General features: G+C 55.9%; 1 protein-coding gene across 2 annotated transcripts; it reads right to left on the reverse strand.

Moving 5' to 3' along the window:
* Positions 1–631: 631 nt before the first annotated feature.
* Positions 632–15,318, reverse strand: TFAP2E (transcription factor AP-2 epsilon). Of its 2 annotated transcripts, XM_072355476.1 has the most exons (8): positions 15,184–15,318; positions 14,625–15,071; positions 14,235–14,286; positions 7,066–7,281; positions 4,986–5,208; positions 4,520–4,638; positions 2,540–2,681; positions 632–1,932 (listed from the first exon to the last, which is right to left on the reverse strand). In XM_072355476.1, the coding sequence occupies exons 1-8, from the start codon at positions 15,208–15,210 to the stop codon at positions 1,644–1,646; spliced, it is 1,515 nt and encodes a 504-aa protein (XP_072211577.1). In that variant the 5' UTR covers positions 15,211–15,318; the 3' UTR covers positions 632–1,643. The 2 variants fall into 2 exon arrangements, with proteins under 2 accessions (XP_072211577.1, XP_072211578.1); XM_072355477.1 differs by lacking the exon at positions 7,066–7,281.
* Positions 15,319–17,687: the final 2,369 nt, after the last annotated feature.

Here is a 17,687-nt window from a genome sequence, read left to right on the forward strand (position 1 = left end):
GACAGCAGTTTGCTCTCTGATACCCTGTGCCATGGGATGTCTACGCGTTGAATTATCTCAGGAGGGGAAACCTAGCACCAAAGCACCTCGTTCTCCTTTATCATAATCCATGTTTAAAATGTATTATGATGCGGAACAGGCCACTCCTACTTTGGAATAATTTTATATAGGAATGACTTCTGTGCTTTCTGCTCACGCCCTGCATTATCCAAAATAGCTTTGAAGTGTAGACAAAGTGTCTAATGTGGTTCTAGGATTTCCATTCTGCTCCCTGGCTTCTCCTCCTTCCTTTGGGAAGGTCCAGAGCAAAACCAGACCTGCGGAGCCTGTCATTTAGGTTCTTGTTTTTGTAAGCTTCATACCATGGGGCATTTCCAATCTGATTCTCTAAATGCTATTGCCACTTCTGCTCCCCTGGAGTGCCATTCCCTGAGCTTTCTCTTGGCTGGCTGTGCCCATCGGATGGATCTCAGCCATAGAACAGGAGGGTGTCCTTTCTCTAATCTACACAAGCATCTCAAGGTTTGGACACAGAGGCTGAAGGACCCTCGTTCACAAAGACGGTGGAGGTGCTTTCTTCAAATAAAAAGAGGTTTATTAAGGTAATGAGGATGACATTGTGGTGCGGGCGTTGTACATCTATTGCAGCATCAAGAGAAACAACAGCAAGTACAAAATCCTGCAGAACTTCTATCGTTATCACAGCCTATCTCATCCATGCTACAGTCTTGTGTATCCAAAACTTCATTCCCATTTCTAATGGCAGAAAGACCAGAGACGTCCATCTTTCAAAAGGAAAACAAAACAAAACAAAAACCCCAAACAAAACCAAACCAAATAACCAACTCAATTTGATATAAATAACTCGCACTGGACATTTTAAAACTTTCAGATTTAATTACACATAAATAAATATATACAGATTTAGAACAGTTCGGTTTGGCCTGGTTCAAGTTCTGCTCCTTGTGCTTAAATTCATTATTGTTAATGTTAATAATAGTTCTAAAAACGTGTGTGCTGTTCGCTGTAGGTTGTGGAGTTGCAGCAAGTCCTGGGCTCGGTGTTCCTGCTTTGTGCCCGCTGGGAGCATCGCCCTGCAAAATGAAGCCTGAAACTGCTTCAAACCCAAAGCTGGAGGGTTTACTCCTGGCCTGGCTTTAGGGCTGGGCTGTAGGTGAGGAAATAGGAAGAAATAGGAAGGTCGCTTGGGTCAACTTGGTTGCCCATTGCAGCCAGCTGACAGATCCAAGCATAGCTCTGTGCCCTCTGCCACTCATGCCCCCACTCCTGGCATCAGAACCAATTCCTGGAGCATATCAGGGTTTTATTACAGGTTTAAAAAAAAAAAGAAAAAGAAAAAAAAAAATTGCACATGACTTGGCTTCCTGCATCCGTGATTTAAGAGTTTAAAAAAAGAAAACAAAAAGGCAAGACTAAGAAGCCATCAAACTGGCTTATTTTCTCTTCCTCGCCGCATCCGTCGGAGTCGTTTTCTTCCTCCTGAATTTCAACCTGTTTCTCTCTCTTTTTTGCTGTTTGCTTTATGAGTTTCACCCCCCAGTTCGAACGGAACGGTTCCTCCTGGCACTGCTGACCTTCCTTGGGCTGTTGGAGCTCCCCATGCAGGGGATGGGGTCTGCACCTCACTTCCGATGCTTCCCTTCCTTCTCTGATGCTTTGGAGTCTCCGGCCGTGTGCCCGTTCCCTGTGCTGCTGATGAACATTTTATCCAGCCCTTTAAGGGATTCCACCAGGTAGTTCTGGAAGGCTGTCAGTGCTGCACAGATGGCCGGGCCGCCGAAGCCGTGGGTGATGAGGCTGAAATGAGTCAGACAGCTCTGCACACCCGGCTCCAGGATGAGTGAGGGGCGGCTGTTCCCCAGAGGTGAGCGGTCCTGAGCTATCAAGTCTGCAAACTCTTTGCAAATTTGCCTGGAAGAGAAAGATTGAGGATGATGGAATTGTTTGAGTTGGAAGGGATCTTTCAAGGTTATCTGGTCCAGCTGCCCTCGTCATATTGAGGTGCTGGAGTGTGTCAAGAGAAAGGCAATGGTGCTGCAAGGGATCTGGAGTACAGGTCTTATGGGGAGCATCCAGGGGAACTGGAGTGGTCCAGTCTGGAGAAGAGGAGGCTCAGGGCCATCTCATCACTGCCTACAATGACCTGAAGGAGGCTGTGGCGAGGGAGGAGTCAGCCTCTGCTCCCAGGTAACAGCAATAGGACAAGAGGCGATGGCTGCAAGTTGTGCCATGGGAAAAAGGCTGGATGCTACAAAACGTTCCTCTCAGAAGAGCAGTGATGCACTGATACAGGCTGCCCAGGGAGTGGGGGGTCACTCACATGGAGATGTGGCACTTGGGTACGTAGTCGGTGGGCATGGAGGGGATGGGCTGGGATTGGACTTGGTGATCTGAAAGAGCTTTCCCAACCAGAATGATTCAAATGAACAGGGACATCTACAGCTCGATCAGGTTGCTCAGAGCCCTGACCAGGTCTGACTGCATACAGCAATGCAACCACGTCCACCCCTGCACTCACTTGGTGGCCAGCAGCATGTTCTTCCTGGTGTGGAGCTCCGTGGGGTCGGAGTGCTGCCTGCACAGGTACTCTGCCGCCGCTTTGGCTGGGAACTCTGTTTCACACACATAGCCAAAATCCCGGGCCAGGTGGACAGCTTCACCTGCAGGTGGAACAGATTCACATCAGCACCCAGCTGAAAGGAGACATTATTTTCCAACAGCCTCAGATGTGGCACCATCAGGGTTTGTTTCTGCTGGAATCAGGATGCTCTCTGTTCACAACTGCCACCCACAAGCCCTCTCCACTATGGCTCTCATGCTGGTGGACACCACTAAGAGTTTCCCATACCCATCTATAAGACAGTTAGTGCATGTGGGTCCAAACGAACTATCATCACCTCTAAACAGAAGCTGGTCTCTTCCATTGGTGACTTAAAAGGAGGGTGAAAAGAGACCTTAGCAAGCCAGGCCCTCAGGCTGGTTGTACTGCACATATCCATCACCCCTGGAAGAGCCCACCCATTGATGGAATTGATCCATCTCCAGGCATCCCCCTGGAAATAATCAGAGCTGATGGCAATCGATCACATCCAGCACCCGAAATCCCACTCGGGTAGGCAGAGCTAATTGGATGTGCCCCCTGCAGCTCACACACACGAAGCCATCCATCCTGATAGCATTAACCCAGATCCTAGCACAGCCCACCCAGCTCCAGGGCTGCTCTATAGAGAATGTGCCTTTGCTTCCCACATGGAGCTGCTGCTTCCACTTCCAGCTCCTCCTCCAAAGAAGCAGCAGATAAGGAAAACTTCAAGAATTGGAGCTGCGGTCATTCATGTTAGTAAACAACTAAAGTGTAACAGCTGCTGAAAAACAGTCATTGTGACACCAAAAAGGGGGAAGAACTAAAGCAAGGCAGCAACCATCTGAGAAGGAGGGACCTGGGGTGCAGGGGGACCAGTCCATTTCTGTGTGCAATGACAGTGCTGCAACACCTTGCTCTGGCTGAAACACCTCCAGTACTGACTTGCAGGAGATCGTATCCAGAAGGCACCTATGACACCACTATTTGTTTGCCACGAGCTGGTAAGCGGTAACCAAAACATCAGCAGCCACCTGAAATCAGACTGTACATTCCTTCCTTTCTTCCGATCTTCTCTTTCTTTTCTTTTAATGGAAATCAACCTTTCATTCAGCACAAACCAACTGCCCTCGGTAACAACCTCCGCCTAATGAAGCGGGTCATTTAATTTGCTGGCGACAATGGAGATGATTTGCTATTCAGAATCTGCAGGCAGCTGCCTCCAGCACACTGGGCACGGACACAATGGAATCCGGAGGTTGAAGGCAGTCGGAGCTGTCAGTGCTGTCTGCATCCCACATCCTTCTCTCCAAAGATGCTGCACGACGTCGTCATTTCCATAGCACCAAAGGTGGGAGGGGAGCAACCCAATGGGCTGCACTGCTCCATGTGGCACCTGGTGACATGGTCAGTAGGGTAGGATTGGATGTGGGGATCCAAGAGGGCTTTGCCAGCCTCGATGATTCTGTGTTGTCTATGGAGCCCCAGCGAAGCCCTTGGTGCTCCTAAGAGCTGGTGGCCAACGTGGGCATACGGTGCTGCAGAACAGCGTTGGCCTGACACCTCACCAGCTTCACTTACACCTTTTTCTATTTGGTTTCTGTGGTCTTGACCAACTTTTCCTCACACTGCTTCAATGGAGTGAATGGTGCATTAAGGGATGGCCGGTGGGGAGCTCACAGCTGCGATGTTTCACCCCGTTCAGGTCCCAAAGGCCTTTCCCCAAATGAGCTATGACTGCTCCCTCAGAAATGTCTGGGTTTCAGAGGACAGACGTGTTTCAGTCAGTGCAGACACAGACAAAGGGCACTTCCAGTGTTGACCGCTGCATACTTTGCTTTAAGTGCTCTCATTTGTGGAAAGCTGTAAATGAGGGGTGTTGGAGTTTCGGCACTCCCGTCTCGTCGGGGCTCTTACCTTCCACCAGCGACGTCAGCAGGGTGACGTTGGCAGCTTTGCGTCGTCCTGCAGGTAGATTGAGGCCGATTTTCTCTAACCTTTCCCTTAAACACCGACCCCCGTTTTTTGATTTTGCTCTGGAAAGAGAAAGAAGGGAAAAGGGAAAAAAGAATGAGGCTGCCATCCGTATTAGAATGACCATAATTCATAGAATCATCGCAATCATAAAATGGGTTGGGTTGGAAGGGACCTCGTGGACATCCAGTTCCAACCCCTTGGCTGCAGGCTGGTTGCTGACCACTAAATCAAGCACTAGATCAGGTTGCCTTGGCCCCATCCAGCGTGGCCTTGGGTACCCATGGGGCATCCATGGCTCTTTGGATTCCAGCTTAAGCTTTTAGGTTCAGAGGGAAAGAAGAGAAAGCAACAAAAAGGCCATTCCCCAGCGAACCACACAGCAGCAACTCCTCACCCCCACCCTTACCTGCGTAGGACCCCGCCGAGGAGGGAGGCGTTGAGGCACTCGGGGGGCGAGAGCCGCCTCTGCACCTCCCCTACTGTCACCTTGTACTTGGAGGTGGAGCTGAGCAGCGAGAGGCGGCCGGGCACCGAGCAGAAGACCTCGTTGGGGTTTGTCACCCCTCCGATCAGCCCGTCCTTGTTCATCAGGGAGGGAATGGTGCCGTTGGCCTTCGAGGGGATGGGCACTGCAGGGCAGGAAAGGGAGAGAGGAGAGGAGAGCAGGCTTCAGATGGCAGAGCTCTGGAAGTACGTCCGCAGCTGAAGCCATATGGGCTCCCCAATGAAGGAAAAGAGGGGTGAGGTTGATGAAGCCAAACAAAAAAAGAAGAAGAAAAGCATAATGGAAGAAGCCCAGGTTCTGCTCTCACTGCTTTCCCACACCTGCTGCTCTGGTGCAATTAAACCCGGGGTTTCAAGTTGGTCTTTGGGAAGACCAGGGTCTGCTCACAGCTCCACTGCCCTGCCCAGAGCTCAGAGGTGCCGGGATGGGAACATGGGAACCAGGAAAAGGCATCAGCTTTGGGGTTAGCCCTGCAAAGGGAGCTTGAGGAGCTCAAACCTCAGTAACACAGCAGGAGCTGCAGCTCATGGGCAGCATCAGTGAGCAGAGAAGTCGGACGGGCACTGGGGCAGCAGCACGGCGCGCTTCTCCCATGCGTCACCCCATCGAGAAACACTCTGAGATGCAGCAAAGCTTTACGGGTTAAAAGCTCTGGCTGAAACTAGTGCCAAAACTCCTTGGCTTTTCTGTTCTGAGATGCATAACCCATTTAACTCAGGAGAAAAAAACAACCAACAGGTCTTCAGTGAAGCCAAAGAGGATTGCCAATGGCAGCGCTGCGCAGCGATTTGGCCCTGACATTCATTCCCTGTGGTTTCCCAGTAGTGGTCGCTCTGTGATGCCATGCACGTGGAGCACAGGGTTTCTAAAGGAAATACCCATGTCCCAAATGAAACAGAAGCCCTGAAAATTAATGGGGAAGGCTACGTGGGTTGGACCTACTAATGGATGCTCACAATCAGCATTATTGTAAGTACAATTTGTTGGTGTGGCAAGAAAAAAGGAGCACGTGTTACATGAAAATGGCTCGTGTTTAAGGCTGAAAGATGAATGGGAATGAGAGAAGTTCCCTCTCAGCATGGGACCTGGGCATGGCCAGGGACTGAAGGGTGCACTGCCACTGCTGCCACCAGCTGAAGGATGGGAAGGGATTCACAGCAACATTATCACGGGATGGAGGAAACCAGAACTATTTCCAGGAAGCAGCAACTTCAAAGTTCTCTTTCAGAGCCCTGGAACAGGTTGTGTTTGTCTCTAAATTACCCTTGAAATAAAAAGGCAGAGCAAGTTTCGCAAACATCCATGCATTACTGCAGAGGTGTGCGTCAGGACCAGGGACCTGGTGGATGCAGGGCTGCCCCACAACCAGACCCCATCACCCAGGGAGCAGCAGCTGCTCACAGCACTCTGCCCACCCACAAAGCACTCTGCATCATCCACACACCAACACATTCCTGCATGCCCAGGATCATGCTGTGACATGTGCCCGAGCTCGCATGCGTGGCCGGGGAGTTGCGTGCGCACGTGGGTGTCATGCAGGAGATGGGGCCATGCTGCACCACGCGTGTCCCTGGAATGGGGCACATGGGGAGGAAGCCAACCCAGCTGGCAGCAGCACCAGACACTGCATGGGATGGAGCAGAGAGTGCAGGCTGTGTGTTGGTGCATCGCTCCGAGCACGGTGGGCACAGCAGGGGGGTGGCGTGGGGACAAAGTTTGGAAGGACACGGTGACAATTTAAGGAATGACCTTACAGTCTGAAACAACCCCACGGGGAGCTGCCCCAGAGCAGCCCTGTTGCAGGCACCTGTGTGCCCCACGGGCACCAGCACCGCCTTGGCACGTGCAGAGATAGGGGCAACCCCGGCAGCACGGCACGCCACTGGAACAGCTCTGCATCCATCACACAACGTTGCCTCGATACAAGAAGAAACACAGCCACGGTCGCCATTAATTATTAACGATTGTGATTTGGCCTCACCTGCAGTTTGCCTGGTCTGCTCTGCAGCTTGTTTGCCCATAAACATGCTGCAGGAGGGAGACAAGCTACCATTAAAGCCTGACAGCTTTGTTTCCTTGGCTTTGGGGGAAGCAAAATTGTCTCTTGTCATCTGAGTAAACCAAAAGTCCCCCTCGATCTTCAGTTGCTGCTTCCCCGCTCCCGCAAGCAGCAGGTGATCGGAGCACCTGAGCCAGCCTGCAGACAAAAGGAAGCGTGAGACCAGGGTGGCAGCCAGCATGTCACCTGCACCGCGGTGTGGGGCACAGAGGGGGGACACGATGGCAGAGCCCAGGATGCTGTGATGGCAGCACAGGGGCCACCCACCCCATGGCACGGCTGTGCTCAGCCAGCTCAGTGCAGGATATGATCCCTGGGCTGCTCAGGAACCTCCATAGGATGGGAAGAACAGTAAACCCCCACCCCATGCTGAACACACAGCGGTGCCCCAGGAGCTGCCTCCTTACAGCAGCTGGGGACAACTGGGGCACAGAACAAGGTCAATGATTTACCAGGAATCAGCCATATGAGCACGACCTGAACACACGCATTGCTGCACTGTGGGAATGCCTTCAGAGCAATCCAGGCCGCACAGCAATCCCTACACAACGGGCTCCAGAAAACCTGTGACTGTGTGCTGCGCTTCTGGAGCTCCAGATTCCTTCTAATGCTGCGAAATAGTGATGTATTCATCACAGCACCATCCTTCCATGAGGCTCAGCACCCACTGCCAGCAGCTCCCTGGTGCCATGCGGGCAAAGAGCTTTTGCCTACCGAAGACCAAAAGAAAAACAGATGAAATGCTGAATCGTGCTGCCTGCTTGCAAAATAGTTTGTAAGCAGGGAGACGTGGGGCTCCTGGCAATCAAATTGCTTATGGCATTTGTTGCTTGGTCCCAGAACCAGCTGATAATTGGAGCGTTGCAAGGGGAAAAGTGAGTCCAGAGGGAAGATGCAGATCGCTGCCTGTCAGACAGGTCTGGTTTCCTCCTGCTCGGATCCATTACAAGCACATTCTCCTCCTCAGCAGCACTGGACCACTGGATGCTTTTCATTGCAACATCTCTCTCAGAGCAGGAGTGTGCTGAAGCTCAGATCACATCTAACGTGCACTCAGCTGATCCCCTGGAGCCCACCTGTTCTGGGCCAATCTCCCATCTCCAGCTCCAAAGAAGCAGCTCAGCCCTGCGGGGCCTCTGCTCTGCATCACCAACACCATATGCAACCCTTCCGGCTGCTCCCACTGCGTGCCGTGTCCTGCTGCCGTGCTCACTGCAGGAGGCAGCACACCGGGGTGCACAGCAATGGCAACGAGCACCGAGCCCAGGCTCTGCTCCCTGCAGCTGTGCCCATTGCTGCATCCCTGCCCACTCTCTGTGCATTGCTCTGCCCTCTGCATGCTGTGCTGTTGGCTGCTGGAGGAGCAGAGCTGCAGAGAAGCCAAGGGGTCGCACGGGGCTGTCTGTTCCCAGAGAACCAACCCGACTTTTGTTTGAATGCCTCTGATGTAAATTATAAGCCTGAGCTCCATACATCAGGCAGTGTCTGCGTGTGGGTGTGAGCCAGAGGCAGAAGCTCCTGTCTGCTTCAGAGGAGGTGCGTGGTTCAGCTCCTGCCATTTCCTCATGCTTCAGCACAGAGGTATTTATGGAGGGGCCGGGAAGGAGGTCAGTGCCATCGGCCATATTTCAAACCATGCTCTGTAATTATCCTTTCTTCCCCCAGGGGTTATACAGGTATTTTCTTTATCTCGAATGCACCACCTGAATCGAGTCCCCATGGCAAACAAACAGCCTCTCTAGGAATCGGCTTGGAGGCCTCTTCAAGTAGATGGACGGAAAGAATCTGGGTTTTATCTCCGTGCTGTCCAGATTGCTGCACTGTGATACGGAGCAGAGCTGGGACCCACAGGAAGGAACGGAGCTGCAGGGCCTGCAGTGTTCCCATGGGACAGCTGCTTGGCCCATGCAAATCTCCCTGCGTGTCATTATGCTGCCAATGCAAATCAATACGTTAAGCAACGAGCTCCATCACAAGGTGCCATGTGACATTCATGACCGTCTCCCTTCCTGCACCTCTTCCCTCAGCCTCACACTGCGCCCAGCAACAAAACACACCCGGACCTTTCCAAAAGCACCCCAGCATGGAAAACACTCGGCACATTGGGAAGGTGAGGAGGATGGGGAGCCCTGGGATGCCAGTGAGAGGAGCTGTGAACCCACAATGAGGGGAGGTCCCCACTGCTGTCCCACAGCCACCCCACTCTGCCCCATAGCGCTCAGCATCAAAGGTTTATTCATTTAGCAGCTCAAACTCCCATTACATGTTGGCAGCCGGTATAGGGGATCTTTATGTGTTTAAACAGTATAATCCATTTTGCAGTAACATGCTTGAGAGGTTCTCCCTGCATTCCCTATAGGAGTGCCTGAATTTGTGCAGCTCAGATCTCCACAACCTGCACGAGGAGAACAAAGCTGCAGTGTCCCCTTTGCATGATGAGGGTCCCACCTAAGCCATGCCAACGTTGCTATCGATTTGTTAAGACAAGTCCTGATTCCTGAAGGGCAAAATAAAACCCCCTCAGCAAAGATTAGATGTACAATCATAGGATAAAAACGCTCCTCTTCAGACAGAACTCGGTGCTGATCCCTGCTTGACTGCCCTGCCGCAGTGCAGCTCAGGTCTCCGGTTGGAACCATCCACATTGAGCAGCTCTGAGTCCCTTTGGCCACAGCTCTGTGAGCACCAATGCTGAGCCCTGAGCTTCCACTGCGACCCGTCCGACCAGTCCGGGGATCGACGCCTCGCACCCACAGACTGGTGCCAGATAAATGCTGGAGATAGAGGGTGGGGAGCCTCGGCACGCCGGAATCCCAAGCATGTTCTGCAAGGGGAGGGCGAACGCTCTGCTCCCCTCGGCCATGTTGGGCTGCACTGCACAGCTGGAGCTCATCTATGCTTCCTTGCTCTTCCCCCCACCTCTCTCTGATACCCAAACAGAACAGAACTGGTGCAGCACATTGAGATGAGAACTGAGCACGCAGCAGCTCCACGCGTTACCTCCCCGCTTGCTAATTAGTTCCTCCATTAGGAATTAAAATAAACAAACACACGGAAGGACAGCAAGAATGAGTAATTCCCCAGGATCACACAGGAAAGGGTGGAAGGGTTCCATGGTCAGGGCTGTAGTCTGAGACTTCAGAGAGCCCCATTTGGGCTCTTGAAGAAATTAAGATGGATTGCACACATGTATTTTCCAAGATCACAGATCTCAGAACATTGCTGAACAAGGAGGAATGGGCCACGCTGGCCTCTGCTGCATGGAGGTGGCACAGAGCCTTCAGGTCTGCCCCACTGAGCCCCCACACCATGGCACCGCCGCAAAGCAAAGGAGGGGGGAGTGAAGGATCTGCAGGTGAATGGAGCAGAAAGGGCTGCACTGCAAAGATTTGGAGAGCTGGGCACAAAACGGAGCACGGGAGCCTCTGTTTTGGCCCAGGAACTTCAGCAAGGAGCAGAAGAAACGTCACATTGCAACCCAGTGCCCACAGGGGAGGCCAACCCAGAGGCACCTACTTTTCTGCCCACATCCCTCCCCACAAGCAGCTCATACTGACCACCCACCACTCCCATGGGCCCAGTGCAGCCAAAGCACTGCACTGCAGGAGCATCCCCAGGACCACCCCAGCCCCTTCCCACAGACAAACCCCACCTGGAGCCCCTCACCTGCTGTTTGACTCACCAGCCGCGTGCCAACAAGCAACCCCAGCTGGCTTCACCAAACCTCCCCTGTAAGAGCTGCTCTTTGCTTGGAACAAAGCAAAAACTAAATTCATTTAGAAACATCTAATTAAGCAGTAAGTCATGACAAGGTATATGAAACTTGGAGATAACACATGCCTGGGAGGCACCGGGAAGGCTGAGACAAAGCCCAGCACCTCCACCAGCACCCCAACGTGTTATCTCACATGAACACACACCTGGGTTTATCCCGGCACAATTAAAGGACATTAAAAATCCCATTTGAATGGAGGAAGGGCGATCTGGATGCAGTTCAGAGTGAAAACTTTCTTTCAAGTTTGAGCTGTTAGATAGGAGGTGTCCCTGCATGTGTCTGGAGGTGGGAGCAGAGCTGAGCGCTCAGCCCGGCCCTGCAGCCTCATAGCACAGCACTGCGTCCCACCCGGAGCTGCTGCAGCCCAGCAGCACGAAGAGCAACAAGTCCTTGCAGCCCCAGGTGTTTTATAGGGTGACCTCATTTATTGCCTTCCTCACGGCAGGAAATGATGTTTATCTAATCTGCTGCCAGTGTCAGAGTGCTTTTGGGATCCTCTGCCGCCGCGTCTGGCTCTGTGCTCGGCCATGGATGGAGCTGAGAGCAGCTGCTCTGCTCGCACAGCCCCAACCCATGCGGATAGGAAGGCTTTGCACCCACGCAGTGCACGCACCCCTCTGTGCCCCTGAGCACGGACAGCCCCTGCCCCATCCCGGCACAGCTCTCTGCCCCGCACTCAGCCCAACAGCTCCGCATTCCTGCTCTGCTGCTGCGGGGCGGCCGAAAACCCTCGTGTGGAAACCTCTGCGGGTCACAATCAAGCAGAGCCGAGCAGCCAAAGCTATTTCCCTATAGGGACCCACCCGCAGCTCCCCCCGACCCCACAGACAGCACCGTGCTGCGGAGAGGGGTTTGTTATTCACCTTCCGAATAAAAAGGCACCACCAAAAGCTTCGTGCTGAGCCGGAGAGGACGGCGAAGCCATAAAACTCCTCCTTATTTTACGACCAAGCTGCAGGGTTGGGGTTTTTTTGTGGTTTTGGGGTTTTGTTTTGTTTTGTTCTGCTAAGAAACGCAACGACGTGGTGCTGGTTTTCAATGACAGAAGATCCCAAACTGCTGCGTGAGGACGGAGCCGCGGATGGAACTTTTTCAGAGCTCACAAGAACGTTTTTAACGTCCATTTTATTCCCGGTCTTACAGAAATGCTCGAAGGGAGGGAAAAAAAAAAAGCAAAAAGCAAAACCCAAATCGACCCAAAAACACCGGAAAAAAAAGAAAAAAGACACCGGGGAAAAAAAAAAAAACCCAAAAACCAAAAAAACACCGTTTCTGAAATGCCCTTTAAAAGGAGAGAGAACGAACAAAATGGGTTCACAACAGACAGCCCCAAACCCGCACTGCCCCACGCAGGGCAACACTCCGGACCAACACAGCCCCTGTGTGCGGGGTGGGGGATCCCATCTGCTCCCCCCCCAGCCCTCCCACCCCACTCTCGCTGTCCCCTTTCCCGCAGCAAAACGGCCCCGAGCGCAGCGCTCAGCTCGCGGTCCCCTATTAAGAGCCGCCGAACCCATTTATTGAAGCGGAGAGGGTACGAAACATAGATATTGGGGCTCATTTCTCCCCATCCCCGCAGCCGCTGCCCCCCATCGCGGCTCTGAGGTCGCTTTGGGGCAGCGGTCGGTATTCGGTTGAGCCGGGATCACAGCGGCGGCTCACGGAGGGCAGATGTGCGCTCACAGCCGCACGCGTTTCCATCGGGGTTCCTTCCGACGGCCGCACCGCCGGGAACTGGGGGCGATTCACAACCTCCGTGCGGCGGTGGGGAGTTAGGAGCGAATTTCTTCTGCTTCCCACGGAGATATTCCCACCCCACACACACACACACACACCTCCGTCCCAGTGCTGCCCGCATCGCGGATTCTCTGCCACTCCTTTCATTTTTCGAGGGCTTATGGAAAAAAAAAGGGTCCGGTTTTGGGCTCCGGAGCTGCGGCTCCAACAGAGCCGGAAAATAAATCACGGGAATATGAAATGAAATGAAATGAAATGAAATGAAATGAAATGAAATGGAATGAGACCGTGAGTTAAATGAGACCAGAACGAACGGGGATCCCTCAGTGAGCTCGGAGCCGCCCCGCGTTCACTGCGGGCGATCACTGCGCTCCTGATCCCGCAAACGCTTCGAGCCGACGGGGAACCCCCGACCCGCAAAGAGAGTTCGCATCTTCCTTCTGAACACGGCGGAAAAATAAAGAGGGAATGAATGGGGGAGACGCGGCCGCCTCAGGCACCGAGCAGCGCGCTGTGAGGTTTTATATCCGAACGGAGCAAGAGAAGGATCCCCGGGTACAAAAGTGGCACCGAGTAATAATTCCTCCCGACGGTAAATGAAGGTTTTGGGGGTAGGCGGCCGTTTTGGAAAAGGAGGAAAACAAAATGTAACAAAACGAGGCGCGCAAACAGACGAAAATCAATGAGAACGAGCGCTGATTTCAGCCCAACTCCGCGCAAACGCCGACCGTCCAGCGCCCCAATGCACACAAAAGGGAACGCGCCGAACGCTGCGGAGCGGAGCGCACACCGCGACCGTTTCACGCAACGCCTCCCGCGTGTTGCAATTAGAGCCCCAATAACGATCCATTCGCAGAACCCTCATTTACACGGAACGGGGCAGGAGAGCTCCGGCAGCGCCGCACCGCTCAGAGCCGGGACTCTCCGCCCGCATCGCTCCTCCGGCCCCCGCAGCCCCCGAGCGGTGCCGACCCCGCACCTTTCGTTTGCTGTCCGGGCCGCCACCGGTACGTTGCGGTTCTTTACCCGTTGTTTAAAACGCCGAGAGCAGCGCCCGGCCGTTCCGTGCTGCTCTCACCCCGCGCGGCACAACAGTCCAACAGTCCCTCGTTCTCCTTTCGCTCCCAACAGTGCCCGGTGATGTTTGAATGAGAAAAATATACATATGTATTTTACGGAGTGGAACTATTGCCGGATTTGGAAGAAAAGGGTCGGGAAGAACCGGCAGCAAAACCGTGTGGGCGGCGGCTCACCCCGGGGACGTGCGGGGCCCCCACTCGGACCAGCCTCGGCCCCGTTCAGCGCGTCCTCCCCGCTCTCCGAAGAGCTGCGGGGCCGCGGCTGCATCCCCCGCACCGCTGCGATCCTACCGGGACTCACACTGCGAACAGCCCGCGGCCGTCGGGGCTCTCCGGTAGCCGCTTACTCTCGGCCCGCCGGGATCCGCCGCGTTCGTTTCGCCGCCGGGCAGCACCGGAGCCGGGACACCGCGCCGGGCCCCCCACCCCAACCCCGAGTCGCATGGGGGGCCCGACGGGAGGGAGCCCCGAGGGCAGGAGCCGGACCCGCGGGTTCTTACCTTTCTTGATGACGGACTGATCGAGCAGGTTCATCCCGCCGTCGTCCGCCGCCTGGAAGCACCAAAGCAAGAGCCGTCAGCGGGGGCTCCCTGTGCGGCTCCCGGCTGCTGGGCGCGGGGCGACCGCGGGGCCACGGCGCGATGAAATCGTTCGGCTACGGCCGAGCCCCGGAGCGGCGGCCCCGGGGGAGGGAGAGGAGTTTGGGCCCGGCTTCTCGGCGGCCGCCCGCTGCGCGCTCCCTCGGGGTAACGGGGCATGACGCTCCTCGCCCGGGGGTCCGAGCGCCCCGGGGCCCCGCTCTGCCCGCGGGGTCGCTGCCGGCACCAGAACCGGATCCGGTCGCGTCCCCTCGTACCCACCCCCGCTCCTTCCCCCCAAACCTCCGCTACCTGGATCTCCTCGAGGCCGTGGTGCCCGAGGCCGTGCAGGCCCAGCGGGCCGTCGGGGAGGCCGTGCCCGCCGTCGGGCAGCCCGTGGAGCAGGCGGGGCACGGCGGAGTATTCGCGGCGGGGGTCGAGCCCCAGAGCTCGGTGCGTCTGCGAGAGCAGCCCCGCGTCGTCCTGCCGGGAGCGCTGCGGGGGCCAGGCGGGCTGCTGGTGCTGGTGCAGCGGGCTGAGCGCCGCGTACGGGTCGGCCAGGTGCGGGTAAGCGGGCTCCTGGCCCTGCGGGTAGGGCAGCGGCGGCTGCGGGTACGGCGGGGGGAAGTAGGGCGGCTGGAAGTCGGCGGCGGGCGTGTGGCAGAGCGGCGGAGCCGAGCCGTAGGGCGTCTGGTTGAGAGCGGGCAGCTGCGGCAGGCGGGCCCCGGCCGACGCCCCGGGCAGCCCCTCGGCACGGTCCTGCGGCGGCGGAGACAGCGGCGGTGAGTGGGGAGCGGACCCCCCAGTCCCGGATCCCACATCCCGGCCCCGACCCCGGCCCGACACCCGGCCCGGCCCGGCGCGCACTCACCATGCCCGGGTAGCTGTGCACCAGCATCTGTGCGGGCCCGCGGCGAGCCCCGGGCGGGCCGGGCCCCGGGGGTGCCCCCGTCTCCGCCCCTCTATCCCGCCGGAGCGGCGTCTCCCATCGCCCGCCCGCTCCTCTGCGCCGGCCCCGACTCCATGCACTCCAGTTATAGTGGCGGGGGCGCGCCCGCCGCGCCGGGGGCGCGCGTCAGTGCACGGGGCCGGGGACGCGCCGCCCGCTCCCGCGGGGCCCCGACGGTTCCCGACGGGCGGAGGGGGAGAAAGGCGGCCGGAGCTGCTCCGGTGCCGTGGGACGGCCGCGCGACTCCCCCGTCCCACGGGCACGCGTTAACCCCCCCCCCGGGGCTCCCCCCGACGTCAGCACCCACCGCCCCGGGCCACGTTCCCCGGGAGCCCCGAGGGGAGAAACCCCGAGGGCCGGGAGGGGGCGGGGAGCGGCGGACCCGGCGGTTTCTCTTTATTAACCCGAGCGGAGTGTCAGAGCCTTCGGCGGCAGCCCGGAGTCCTCTGCCCGACGGCAGCGGCCGGAGCAGCGCCCGAGGCAGGGACAGAGACCGGAGATCCCCCCGGGGCGCTCCCCACTAATGCCCGACGGGCACCGGGCAGGGAACGAGAGAACGTGAGGTGCTGCGGGACCGACTGCTGCCCGACGGGACGGGCGGGACGGACGGCGCTGCGGCGCGGCCGAGCGAGGGGAAAGCAGCGAGCGGGCGGCGGCGTGCGCTCCTTCCTCGGCCCAGCGGCCCTCCCCTCCGTCCTCCACGCGTCCCTCCTCCTCTCCATCCCTCCCTCCTCCTCTCTGGGCCCTCCCTACGGGTCGCAACATGGCAGCTCTGATGTGCCGGGGGTCCGCTCGGCAACGCGCTGCCCCACTCCGATGCGCACACACATGCAGCCGCTGATGCACACTGACCCACATCGGCACTTTTGCACGCTCGCCCTGGCACGCTTGCACACGCAGCCACACGCCCGCATGCAGGTTCGGTGGTCCCACATCCTCACCGTGCCGGGACCGCCGCTGCCCATCGCCGAGTCGGAGCTCCAATTCGTGGCAGAGCGTAATACGTGAGCGAGCAGAGAACAAACACTTTGCCTTAAACCGTAATACAGCGCGATGTGTGATAGACGTTAACAAACACGATCCCACATTACATTTAATTTAATTCCACTCTTCCTGCCCCGAGCTACAGCTCCCTTCATTTTCATTTTTCCTCTGAATTCCCACATCTCAGACCTCTTTGATTTCCAGGTTTAATTAACGATGCTCATTAAACGAATTTTTATTCATTTCTTTTAATATTACCCCGCCACCTGTCTTTAGGAGGCAAAGGCTCATCGTTTATTCTAATTTATTTCTGTTAAAGAAGGCATTTAGGAGCGGGAGGAGGGATGTGAGGAGGTAAAGGGCCGATCCGCTCCCATCTCTCCTTCCCTCCCCCCCCCACCCGATGCTTTTCAAGGGCGCCTCTCCTGAAAGTTCCGTGTTTATTTTCCACCAGATCCGTTTCATTTGCTGAGAAGAATCGGATTGGACATGCTGTATTTCGCAGCGATGTTCCAGTTCATTCATAGGGTCCCTCGTTCCTCTCTTCCATATAACGCCCGTCCTTTATTCACCTGGAAGAGGTGAACCTGCAGAATGAAGCAAGTTGTGCTTCCATCCTCAATTGGGAACGTGCAGAACTGAGCTGACCCCCCACTGCCTCCATCCCCTCCTGCAGCACGAGGCTCCTGCAGTGCCAAAGAGCGGCCTTAGGAAAGTCTTCATTTGCTGGCCTTGGGATTTGCTGGCCTCTTGGGATGATCCAAAGGCATGGTGAGGTAAAACATGCCAAGGTAGGGCTTGTGGTGGAGCCGTGACATTTAAGCTGGGATGTGCTGCTCTGCCAGAGCCTGGGGGGGTCATTTTGGGGATAGAGGTGGTCAGTCTGGGCAGAGGGGTCAGCCCTGCTCTGGTCCTATAATGGGGCCAGGTAACATGGGGTTAATGCTGTCAGCCCAGCAGCACAAACCTCCCTGAGCTGAGGGCTCTGGGGAGCTGTGAAAGGAGCTGAGGTTAAAGAATCTGATGGGTTGGATGCTGGTTCTTATTTTATTCCTGACCATTCTGAAGTGTGTTTCTGTCTGTTGCAGTGAAGCTGCCCCACGTTGCAGGATGGCAGGCAGCTCCTGGCAGGATGGGGGGCCTCCAACCCACGCACACCAGGTATGCTCTTTTCCAAGTCCAGCACTCTCATTTGCTTGCTTGGCTTGCTCTGCTTGCTGGTAGCACCTACCTTTGTTTCAACTTGCATTAACGTTTCAGGGCTGAGCTGGTGAGATCAGAAAGATACTTCTGATCGACAGCGGATGCCTCCTCTCTGCTTATGTAAGGCACTGGTGTTTATGAATTTGAGCTGGATATATATATGTATATGTATCTCCAGTTGGACTCCCCGTAGTCAGCCCTCCTTTCAGGGCAGATCCCTGCCTGTTTTTCACCCCATC

Source organism: Excalfactoria chinensis, chromosome 22 (genome assembly GCF_039878825.1).
Source record: "Excalfactoria chinensis isolate bCotChi1 chromosome 22, bCotChi1.hap2, whole genome shotgun sequence".
NCBI classification, from domain to species: Eukaryota; Metazoa; Chordata; class Aves; order Galliformes; family Phasianidae; genus Excalfactoria; species Excalfactoria chinensis.

Bases quoted from the DNA above. Each gene is read 5' to 3' on its own strand.
- TFAP2E (XM_072355476.1), bottom strand. From the start codon at position 15,210: ATGCTGGTGCACAGCTACCCGGGCATG. The intron at 14,287-14,624 runs GTAGCGGAGGTT...TGGTGCTTCCAG, and splicing joins ACGGCCTCGAGGAGATCCAG to GCGGCGGACGACGGCGGGAT. The intron at 1,933-2,539 runs GTGAGTGCAGGG...TTTCTCTTCCAG, and splicing joins AACATGCTGCTGGCCACCAA to GCAAATTTGCAAAGAGTTTG.